Source organism: Pseudonaja textilis, chromosome 2 (genome assembly GCF_049901715.1).
Source record: "Pseudonaja textilis isolate UNSWEBS1 chromosome 2, rPseTex1.2, whole genome shotgun sequence".
NCBI classification, from domain to species: Eukaryota; Metazoa; Chordata; class Lepidosauria; order Squamata; family Elapidae; genus Pseudonaja; species Pseudonaja textilis.
Genome location: NC_141991.1, coordinates 174858102 through 174870138, shown reverse-complemented (window position 1 = coordinate 174870138; position 12037 = coordinate 174858102). Strand labels below are relative to the sequence as shown.

The window sequence follows — 12037 nt, the reverse complement described above, 5'->3', positions numbered from 1 at the left end:
AATTTTTCTTTTAGAATTGAGAATTCTTTCCCAATTCTAAAAACTTTTTTCCCTCTTGAGCCTTCTCATTTATAGTAAGGGACTGCACTTTGGATGAGGGCAAAGGGCACAGTAGGCAGGATGACAGGATAAAGTGGTTGTAATCAGGATTTGCTACATTTTCCCTCTTAGAAGATGTGGTGTTCGGAAAAGACCAAGCTGAAGTCTTCATTCCGGTGCGTGTTTCCAGCGGGAACACGGACCGTTCCTATTGGCTGATGCTATTTGACAGCCGGCTATAAAAGGGAGCTGTCAAACGGCATCAGCTGTTGTCTGCCAGCTGGCTGCCTTGTTAGCGCAGCAGCCACGGCAACCCTTTATTGCTACAATAAAGTAAAAAGCTGAAGTTCGCTCCGTGTCTGCCTCAGGTTATTCTGCTGCTCTACAACACTGGCGACGAGGGTGGGATACATATAAGAGGCAACTGGGCAAAGAATTGCTGAGCGAAGTCACTACAAAAAGAGCCGAAGTCACTACCGAGCTGTATGTCACTTTAAGAGCTACTGTCACTATTCGCGAGCACAAATTTCAACTTTTCTCGAAAGATCCAGCACCGATGAGTCGAGATGACTTCAAACCCTGCATTCCCGCCTTTCAGACCGACAGTGGAAACATGGGAGTCCTACAGAAACCGATTTGACTGTTTCCTAGATGCCATAGACCTTGCTGACATTTCCGACCATAGGAAAAAGTCCTACTTTTAAAGTTTTTGCGGAGCCACAGTGTTTGACATTGCTACGGCATTATTGGCTCCACGTTCAATTAAGACTGTTCCATGGGAAGAATTGCAGGAAATTCTTTCCAGCCACTATTCCCCTAAGCCATCCCGAATTGCCAGGCGTCATGCTTTTAGGAGATGGATTCAGGCTGAGGGAGAGACTATTAGTGGGAACATGGCTGCCCAAAGAAATGGCTGCCTTGCATTGTGGGTTTAGAGACTATCTGGAAGACATGTTATTAGACCAACTAGTTTGTGGAGTCAGGGATTTAAGGCTACAAAGGCGTCTATTGGCTAAAGGGGATTTAACCCTTAAATTAGCAATTGAAGAGTCTCGAGCTGCTGAACTATCAGCACTTTCAGCAGCAGAAATTCAGGGAAATCCAATTAGCCAGAGTAGCTCAGCCAACCATCACAATGAAGCCTCCTCAGAAGAAGACTATGAAGAGGCTAATGATGTAAATCGCCCCAGGCAGCAAAAAACCAGTCAAGGGGAAAATAGGCCAAACCCCAATCTACCTCCACGGCCTCAGCCCATTTGTCTAAGCTGTGGGGGAAACCACCTCAGGGAATCCTGCAAGTTCAGAAATGCCATTTGTCTAAAATGCCAGAGGAAGGGTCATTTAGCCAGGATCTGTCAAGCAGGAAAGACTTTTGCCCCAAAGCCTCAGACAACTCAACATTTCCAAAAACAAGTTGAAGTCTGTTTTACCTGCTATCAAGCCAAGCTGACTAACAAAGGCTCTAACAAAATCACTGTTTTTGTTTCTATAGAAGGAAAACCTTGCAGGATGGAGGTTGACACAGGCTCAGCACTGTCCATCATCTCATGGAGCACCTTGAAACAACTACTTCCCAGAATGGCTAAGAAGAAGCTTCACGGCTGCCAGTTAACCCCACGTGACTACCAAGGCAGAACCATCCCAGTCATTGGAAAAGGCAAGTATTTTGTACAATTTTAAAATTTTCCCCAGCCGAGCACAACTACAGCCAAATTGACAAGGAGGCTTTGGCTCCAGTTGCTTCTGTCAAAAAATTCCATGAGTTTCTATATGGACACTATTTCGAGTTGATTACTGATCACAAGCCTCTGTTAGGCCTTCTGTCAGGCGAAAGACAAACTCCTCAGATTTTGTCTTCAAGGATGACCAGGTGGACCTTATTTCTGGCTGCCTATTCCTATACCCTGGTTCATCAACTTGGCAAAAGTCTATGCCACGCTGATGCTCTTAGTTGCTGCCCCATGCCTGTTCCTGTGGAGGATCCTGCACCAACTAATGCTGTTTTCCAGATCAACGATCTCAAACTTCCCATCACTGCCCTTGACATCACTGCCCACTCTTCTAGGGACAAGGTAATCGCCCAAGTTCTTGACTGGGTGAGTAGGGGGTGGCCGGCAATTCCTTAAGCCCCCGAATTCCTGCCTTTCAAAAGTCACCAGCAAGAACTATCTTCTTTGCAAGTATGTTTAGTTTGGGGAACTAGGGTAGTTATCCCTTCCAAGTTGCAAGACTCAGTTTTAAAGCTCCTGCATGAGGGCCATCCCGGCATTGTCAGGATGAAGGCCCTGGCTCGCAGTTATGTATGGTGGCCAGGCATGGATGCTCAGATTACAAGTTGGGTGAATGCTTGTCAGCCATGCCAGGCTACCAGACCTGCTCCACCCACATCCACTCCAGGCAAGTGGGAAGACTCTGTGGCCCCTTGGTCCTGGATGCATATTGATCTGGCTGGCCCCGTTCATGGGCGTACATTCCTGGTGATGGTTGATTCTTTTTCTAAATGGGTAGAGCTGACCTTGATGACCACAACTTCAGAAGCTGTCACTAAGGCTCTATCAAGGATATTCGCTACCCATGGCCTCCCTGACACCAACGTGTCTGATAACGGCCCCCAGTTTACTTCCTGTGAGTTTGAGGTCTTCCTAGCCAACCTAGGAATAAGGCACGCATTTACAGCTCCTTTCCATCCTGCCAGTAATGGCCTGGCTGAAAGGGCAGAAAGTCAGATCGGTTAAGGAGGCCCTGGCAAGGTTTGGGTCCATAGATTGGCACTCTAGGCTCGCTAAGTATCTCCTGACCCAGCACACAACTCCCTGTGCCACCACTAATAGGTCTCTGGCTGAACTTCTCATGGGTAGACGTCTGAGGACCACCCTAGACAGACTCCATCCGCATTATGCCCCAGTCATGCCCCTAGGGTCAAATAGCCAAGCAAGGGAGTTCGCTGAGAATGACCAGATCTATGCCTGGAACTATGCGGGACACCCTTTGTGGATGCCTGGGCAGATTGTGGTGGTAACCAGTCCTAAGTCTTACAGGGTCCAACTGCAAGACGGGTGCATCTGGTGCCGCCATATCGATCAACTTAGAAGGCGTTGGGGTTTGTCTGCAGATGGCCCTCAAGACGTTCCTGCAACAGAGAAACCGCTGGCGCCCAAAGAAACTTCCCACGGATCTGACAGGAATGCAAGCCTACCTGAGCAGCCATCTGTCCCTCACCCAGAGACGCCTGAAGCCGAGACGCCAGCTTCGTCGGCATCAGAAGTTGCCCAACAAGCAGAAAAGTTCCTTCCAGCAGTAGCTTCGTCAGGACTTAGAAGATCTGGCCACCTGCGCAAGCGCCTGAGTTATCTGAAGGACTACGCATGCTCCGTTCTGGGGGAAAGGAGTGTGGCGATCGGAAAAGACTGAGCTGAAGTCTTCACTCTGGTCCGTGTTTCCAGCGGGAACACGGACCGTTCCTATTGGCTGATGCCGTTTGACAGCCAGCTATAAAAGGGAGCTGTCAAACGGCATCAGCTGTTGTCTGCCAGCTGGCTGCCTTGTTAGTGTGGCAGCCGCGGCAACCCTTTATTGCTACAATAAAGTAAAAAGCTGAAGTTCGCCCTGTGTCTGCCTCAGGTTATTCCGCCGCTCTACAACAGAAGAGAACTTCAGAGTTTCTTTAAGGGGGGCTATCCCTTTCTTAAAACTGTACCCTACAATTTCCTATAGCATACAAAACCATATGGCCTAAATTTGCCACTTGTCTTTGGGCAGAACTCCAAAGCTGAGAGGCTTATACAGTAGTTGTAAGGCCTCAACCCCCTCATCTGTGGATTATAAACTTAGATTTTGAGAGAGGTGGGATATTTTTATTTTACAATAATATCCATTTATTTGGAGAGCCTTAACATAACTCTTCAAGCTAAAGAATTGAAATTCATATTTTCTCTCAAGCTGAAGAACTGCTTCATGTTTCTACAATTTCTCATGGGTGGGTTATGGGTGTAAAATACGCATGAAGGGCCTAGGAAGTTTGTTTACTTGTTGTATAGTGCCTGTAACATAATTGAAATAGACCTTTTGCCCAGATGTTATGCTATTTTTGCTACTCCAGAGCATTTAAAACACAAACCAATCCTAAATTAAATTTAGAGCATTTGGATTCCTCATGGTAGCATTCAAATATCTTGTTTTGTTTTAAACTAGCAAAAAAAAAAGTATGAGTTCAAAACCAATGATCAATTCTGGACCTAATTAGTCAAGATTGTTTCCTCATGGAAACTTGGGACAGTATAAACTCTTGGTATTGTTTCAATATTTTATTTGCAATCTTGCAGCTATTGATCTAATATCCAGCGAAACAGGTTTCATACAGCAAGATTTTTTTTTTCTATAAATTGTGAAATCTACCTTAGTATATAGTTAATATATTTATCAGCCATAAATTATATGCTTCTAAAATTTACAACTAATCCATACATTGACCAGAAATTTTAAAACATTTAACTCTTTGTTACAGGCACTGACACTTTATTTAATGCTCAGCTACTGTGAAATAATATGATTTGATGGAATTAAATTCCCACTTTGGAGAATTCTGGATAGGAAGCCTACTGCAAGGAAAAGCAGTAACTATTATATTCAACTTTAAAAATAATTAGTAGTAGCTATACATATAGAATTGATTCTCTGTATATATTTTGCACATCCATGTTTATTAACTGGGCTGAAATTCATTATCAAGAAGCTTGAGAGACAAATGACTGTGTTTGTGTTTGTGTGTGAAATTAAGTAAATTTGTAAGGCAAAATCTCACAATATATTAATATACAGGTATATTAATATACATCCCCGTGTTAAGAACAACATCCATTCCTAAATCTGTCTTTATCTCAGATTTATATGTTAAACCAAAACAGATTATTTAATCAAATGTTAATCTATATACTTAATTTCACTTTTCTGTGCCTTTTAATATGCAGAACACTTCAGTTTATACAGTAGCTCTTGACAAAGCACGTTCTTTCCATTTCTCATCCCTCAACCCCGATCCTTCAGAGTGCTTCTTGCTTTTCTCCTTGGCCCATAAACCATACCAATATTTGGTCTCAACTTCCCTCTTCATTCTATTCAAAATCATGAGGCTCTCTTCTCTTTGATTATTTCAGACCGGAGTTGGCTTGCAGTAGGAAGAAAAGAATATGGACATGCTAGCCACAGAGAAGACCACTAGAAAAAAACCAAAGGGATGGGGACGGTTTGCTTTCTTAAAAGCCAATATGTGAAGTTCAATAATAGTGGAAATCTTCAAATGGGTATACAATAACAATTGCAGGGCATAGAACATCTTCAAAACTGCTTTGTGAATATGGCCTTCTCGCTTTTAAGACAGGAACGGATGTATTGCTTTACTTTATCTTTCTCACTAGTTTCAGTAACTAGAACAGGTTTCTGTGCATATTCAGAAGTTGCTTTATTACTTCAAGTACCAATCTAGGACTGGAGTATGAGGTACAATGCATCCTGCCAAAGTAAGTAGCATACTGTCATCTTGATGAAGGAAGCTACACCTCCTTTGTAACTGAAGTTCTTCCTTGCAGAGAATCCAACCTGGTTTTAGCAGGTTCATATACCAAGCAATGGTTTATTCAATCATGGTTGATTGAATAAAGAAAGAGGAAATCATATTAAGATATAAGCCATGATTATAAACCAAAGAAAACCTGGGTTTATTTGATATGATAACCTAAAAACAAAAACATCTTTGTTTAGTGCAATGGGTAAACCCAATGTCTCTCTCAACATAGCCTAAACCTTAAAAGGGTGGCTCAGAAACTTTTTCACAAGATCCACATCTACAGCCACACGTCTGCATAGAGCAATCTCCATTCTTTCCTCATCCAAAACAGTGTTTTAGAGAAGCAGCAGAACAAGAAATTGATAAACTTATGAACTAAATGGCTGCTGCCTCCTTCCTTTCTAGAAAGCTAAAAGAAAAAGGGCAGGGACTTGTATATGAGCCAAGACATGAGATGGCGGATGCAAAATAAACATGGGGAAAATATATTAAGATGAAGAATCGGGATGAGCAATATTCTGGGGAGAATTTGATTTTCAATTACATTCAAACTATGTATCCATTTGGAAGAGAATAGATTTATCAAAAGAGTGGAAGGATGAGTCAGCTAAACAAAGAAAATGAATAATGGGTGAATGCAATATATGCACTTGCTTATGTGTGAAGATCAATGGATGAGTTTATAAAGATAAATAGATAGATGGTGCTTGCCTGCTTGTATATCCAAGAGACAAGAAGGAGAAAGCACATGTAAAGTGACTCTGGACCTGCTAAGTGCTGGCACTGGTCCTGTTCACAGCCAATTCCAACCTTGCTCACTAATTGGTATGTTGTTCACAAAAGATTAAGAGAGTATGCTTCTTTTGGGAGAACAAATTTCTGGCCGTTGTGAACCAAAGACAAAACTCTGAATGGGTTGGTACAGATTGAATGGGGTGAAATTATACAAACCAGAGGAGGAGTTAGATTCTCAGTGGCCATGCTAAAATAAAATAACTTTGTGCCAAATAAGTGAAAAAAGGCATTCCTAGGAATAACTTAATAAATTTGAAGATGCAGTTAATCTGATGCTTAGCTCTCAACTGCAATGTACAAGTGTTCAGATGTGCTGCTATATAATCCCCCCACCTTCATTTCTTTCTTTTGAAATTGAAAGGAACAATTTCACATCTACATAAGTATTTTAAAGTTTTAAATATGTATGCCTGCAGTTATTTTACTTATGTTATTTTCATTTGTTTATTTTATGTAGTTAATTTACATTTATTCATTTTTATTTCATTCATTTTACATCTAAAACTGTCTAATATAGAAGCATATAGGGAAAAAATGTTTCCATCGAACCAACTTTTTGAAACTCCTATCCCCAAAAGTTGCATGTCAACATTTCACATTAATCTTAAACAAACAAACAAACTAGATTAAGAGAAAATTAACATCTTACCCTTAAATCTCGTTCCAGTGACATGCACAGAATCTGCCATGGTGTTGTGTATCTAAACATCTTTGGCAATTTTACAAGTTATGAAAGACATACCAAATCTCTGCTTTGTAGATGAGCATTCACTGGGAATACTAATCATGGGATAATTTTTCAAGTTATGTATCTCTACAGCCTCTTGTGCCTCAGTTACAAGCAGGAGTAAGAAGCAGGAGTAACAAGCATCACATTTACACTCAGAGGCACTGAATAAATAATTCACTAAGAGGCTTTTTTCTGGGATGAGCTTAGCTCAAATTCAATTACTGAAAAATAGGATGACAACCTCTCACACTCTGGTTTCCTGATGCTACGCTTTTGATGGTGAACAGTATGGCTAGTTTCAGTGTTGCAATAAGCCATCATTCATGCAGCAAATGTCTAACTTGCATATTCATCTTTGTCTCTACCCTTCTAGCATGGGGTTAAGAAAATTTCCATATTTTTTAAACTTAGCCAAGTTAACTAAATCAACTGTGATCTGTCTGACATTGCCCAGTTTTGACACATTAAATAGTTTCCTTCAACAAACTTTAATAAAGGATCCAAATGTTTCTATTCTTTGCACAAAATAGTAAAATCTATAAGGTGGCATAAATCTCTACCTAATAAAAATTAGAAGATAAACCTTGGTAGCAATGAAGGAAAAGAGAGGCAGCATAGTCTAAGAATTGAGAATTTATTAGAACACCCAAATTTTGTATTTCTTTATTTGACAGGGCAATCTCAACATTTTTTTAAAAATTACTAAGTTTAAAAACAATACTCAGGAAGCAATATAACATGTTTTTAAATCCCATTTACTTTATTAATTTATTCCAGGGGAGCATACAGACATAAACATTATTATCGCCGGTGATTTCAAGCTCTCTTCTCTGAAGAATCTTTATAAATGAGTCTTCCCAGCCGTCTTCACACCAATTTAACTGTACTATGGAGTACTCACTGTGAATACCTTAAAATATTTATTAACGGGTTTATTATTAAATAGGATATATGTATGCAGCAAAAATAGAATTCATAGCATTTTATATTAATCCTACTTAATACTAAATCAGAGGAAATGTTTGATTAGATGAAGGAGGAAATTAAATATTTAGAAGAGGAAATTAGTCTAGACTCCAAGCAAAGAAATTATCTGCTGTTTTCCCTTGACTAAAGAAAGAATATCTAAAGCAACAACTATTTTACTGCATGCAGGAAGAAAAAGTTCTGTATTCTAGTCTAGCAGCATAAAACTCCACATTGAAGGGTTAATTTATTGATTCTGCTCAAGCAATCAGAGAGCTCAGGAATGGGTTGAGACTATAAAGCATTAGTGCCCCAAAATTTTATATAAATAAGCCCACATGCATGTATTTATAATTATTTTATCCTACTGTCTTTTCAGTGCTACAAGTAAGACTGGACCATAGGCCTAAAGTCCAAGAATCTGTAGCACATGAGGGCTTAAAAAGGTGACCATAAAAAGTGACAGACAATGAAAGCAACAGCAAGGCCCACCATAACATTTGGGCTGAGAAAAAGGCATCAGTTCCACTCTCTATGCCTGCCAGAGATTTTTGAGAGTAGCTATGTGATCATGTTCATTTTTGGCAAGTAAGGATCCAATTAGTACTCTCTCTCAACATCAGAGTGCAAAAATATAATTCAACCAGTGCTCTGTCCTCTGAATTATAACAACGGTACCCCAATCCTAGAATAGGATTTTGATCCTAGAATAACAAAAATCTTCTGTCCCATGCTTCATATTATGGCAATGGGAATGAGCAAAGAAAGCCTCCCTCGCATTCACATTTTCAATGTGTATGTGTGTGTTTGTTTGTTTGTAGAGGCTTACTTTAGTTAAGAGAGTGGTGTATGTAAAGAGTTTGATGTACATTCATTATATAGAGAGGAAATCAAACTAGGAAAGATTTTCTTTGAGAGGTCTTTGGTGCTTTCTGAACTTGGTTGTTTTCTTGCAGACATTTCATTACTCAAACTGGGTTACATCATCAGTGCAAGTAGGGAGCAGGGGTTGCTCTCAAATTTATATTTTAGTGGCTGGCCCAGCCAGTGTTGGTAGAAGTGGCCTTGGTGGTTCTTTGATTGGGCTGTTTACTGTTAGCTTGTATGGCAGTTGCTTGATTGGCATATTGTTGTTGATTGTTGGTCAATCTTGGTGTTAGTTTTCATCACGTCTTTTGGGTACTAGTTGGTGTTCATGGGTGTGTTCTGCTAGTCTTCTGCCTGTTTGTCCTACATAGTGGCTGTTGCAGACTTTACATTGTACATTGTAGATGATTCCTGTTTTTTCTTCTAATAAGTTTGATATGTTTGTCCATCAAATGTATGTGGTTAGGCAGAGGTTGATAAGATCCATAATTCTGGATGTTTCAATCTTTGTTTATTTGGTTAAGTCAGGTGTGCAGGAGAGGAACGTTGCCATAGATTCTTTAGCTAATTTTGGCTCTATGAAAATATTTCAAAGATTTTCTTTGAAAACTGAATTTGATTGGAAATTTAATATAAAGGTTAAAGTTAAATTGCCTGTAAAATTTGCTAGACAGTTTTGAATTCAGGTAGCCGAAAACCAGGTAAGACAAGAATTAATGGGAACAGGGAGACATCTGCCTTCAAGGCTCACTGATTCTAGAAGTTTAAATCAAAACTTGTAAACTTTGAAGTCGGAGCTACACAGAAACAAGATCAATGTCTGCATAAGACCATGGGAACAGTCTGAAAGTGGGATCAACGAAAAGTTGTTTAAAGGGGCCCCAAGGGTAAATAGATATCTTCCTAGGAATGGCAGATCATTTGTTCTTGATGCCTGGATCTTATGTGGTTTAGAAAACATAGCGTCATTTCTCTTAGTTTAGAAGGAAAATTCCTGCCGCTAAAGAGGGTAGCTTCCTTTTTTCTATCCATTGGAATGGGATTATTAAATCTACAGAAGCCAAAACAAAAACAAAAACCCAACAACAACCTTGTAACTCTTTTTATGAAGGGATAAAGTGGGATAGATTTCATAGCAATACATTGGCATCTAGCCATCCAAAACTTCAAGGGCATAATTTTAAAAATGAGTAGGATTAATTCTTACAATTAAGAAAATCTATGCCAAAATTCAAATTATGGTTTGCAGAGTAAGTAATTTGAGATGTAAAGTATAAAGAATTAACTTTCTGATTTTGGGGGTAAAATAAACTGATTATTAAGAAATCAGCTAGCTAGTACAGCTCAAAAATTATGACCACATACCTACTATGAATAAAGAGATTGAGAAACAAATACAGTGAATGGTAAAGCTATGGATTTTTCTTAATCCTTCAGATCTCTCCAAGACACTTTGATCACTCCTCACATGATTCACTCTGATTTGAGGGCAAATATTGTATGTACACTAAGAGCTTATGCACCGGAGACAAATTCCTTGTGTGTCTAATCACACTTGGCCAATAAATAATTCTAATTCTAATAGATCGGTTACTATTCTCCTTTTTCTCACTCCCAAAGATTTCAGAAAAACAAGGATTTTTTTGTTTTTAGTTCTGCCACTGTAAGCTTTGGCTTTGCAGCCTAAAGTTAAAGCCACAGTGATCCCAGACTCGAATCAGACCTACCTGTTCCAGTATGGATAAATTAAAATTGTATAACCTCACTCTGCCTTGTGATCTAGGTTCCACAACAATTTAAAAATATTTTCCCTAGGCACTATTCTCTTTGCAAAACAATATATTTAAACCAATTGAAAGAAAACTGTCCAAAATTTCTAGGAATATTCATTGCATTTCTTAGCTACTACAACTTTCTCTGTGAACCAATATAAGGGTAAAGATTTCCCCTGCCTGGTTGTGTCCAACTCCAGAATCTGGTGCTTATCTCCATTTAATAGCTATAGGAGCCAGCATTACCCCCCACCCCCCAAAAAACCCTTCTGTGGTCATATGGCCAGCAATATGCCGAGGTGTATGGGATGCTGTTACCCTCCCACCAAAGTGGTACCTATTTATCTACTTGTATTTGCATGCTTTCAAACTGCTCTGTGGGCAGAAACTGAGGCAAGTATGGGAGCTCACCCTATCACGTGATACTTGGGTCTCAAACTGCCAAACTTCTAGTTGACAAGCCCAGCGTCTTAACCGCTAGGCAACCAAAAAAAGTACATCCAAAACTAGCCATGTAACTGAGATTCTATAGTTTACAGGACTGGAAAATGGGACAGGGCAGAACATAAGTTACCTGTATATATTTCAGAAATAACTCACTCAGAATTCAATAGTTATTGTTCCCAACCATCTTTGGGCTCTAAACCTTCTGTGAACAGGAATGTTTGATCATAATAGAAAGTATCTGCAACTGGATAAATTTCCTGAACTATGCCAAAAGTAAACAAACAGTATTCTTGTTATTTATATCCTGCCCTTCAAGAAAATTTTCTCAGAGAAACTTTGTAATAAAAATAGAAGTACAGTAATAGAAGAAAAATAGTGTACAACAAAACTACCACTAAAAATAACATCTAACATAATTCTGGCAAAAGCCAGAACTATGCTTTTGCTCGGCAGTCAATGGAATAACCCAGAAAGCCTCCTTAAATATATTACAAAGAACCTAAATAGTTCCTAAAAAGCTTCCTAATACTGTATTGCAAGCACAAATGCCACAGACACATAATTCTTGTTCAGCCTTGCTTAAAAATGGCTGCACAGCTCATAGCAAATTCATGTGATGCTTGTTTGCCCCATGCTTTTATGTGTACTGAGCATCAGCTGAAATAACAAAGTGCAAATTTGCTTTTCCAAAGGTGATTTTATAAAGAAATAAGCTAGCAACTATTCGCTTAAGAATTCGAGAAGATATGGCCTTAAGCTTAAAGAATACTTTATGCTAATGTATGCATCTGCCACCTTTTAAAGAATGTTTGCATGAATGGCAATTAATTTACAGGAGTTCTATGACTACATGGCTGC

The 12037-nt window shown here is 39.4% G+C and overlaps 1 protein-coding gene across 6 annotated transcripts in view; it reads right to left on the bottom strand.

Moving 5' to 3' along the window:
* PALM2AKAP2 (PALM2 and AKAP2 fusion) overlaps nt 1-12037 on the bottom strand; it is a 249548-nt gene that overhangs the window by 44145 nt on the left and 193366 nt on the right. The window contains exon 1 of one of the 6 annotated variants that reach the window (XM_087926507.1): nt 7047-7168. The exons of the other annotated variants lie outside the window; for them this stretch is intronic. Coding sequence (XP_087782633.1) covers nt 7047-7106 — 60 coding nt within the window. The 5' untranslated portion in view covers nt 7107-7168. Of the gene's footprint in view, nt 1-7046; nt 7169-12037 lie in introns of those variants that run through there. 6 annotated transcript variants of the gene reach the window in all.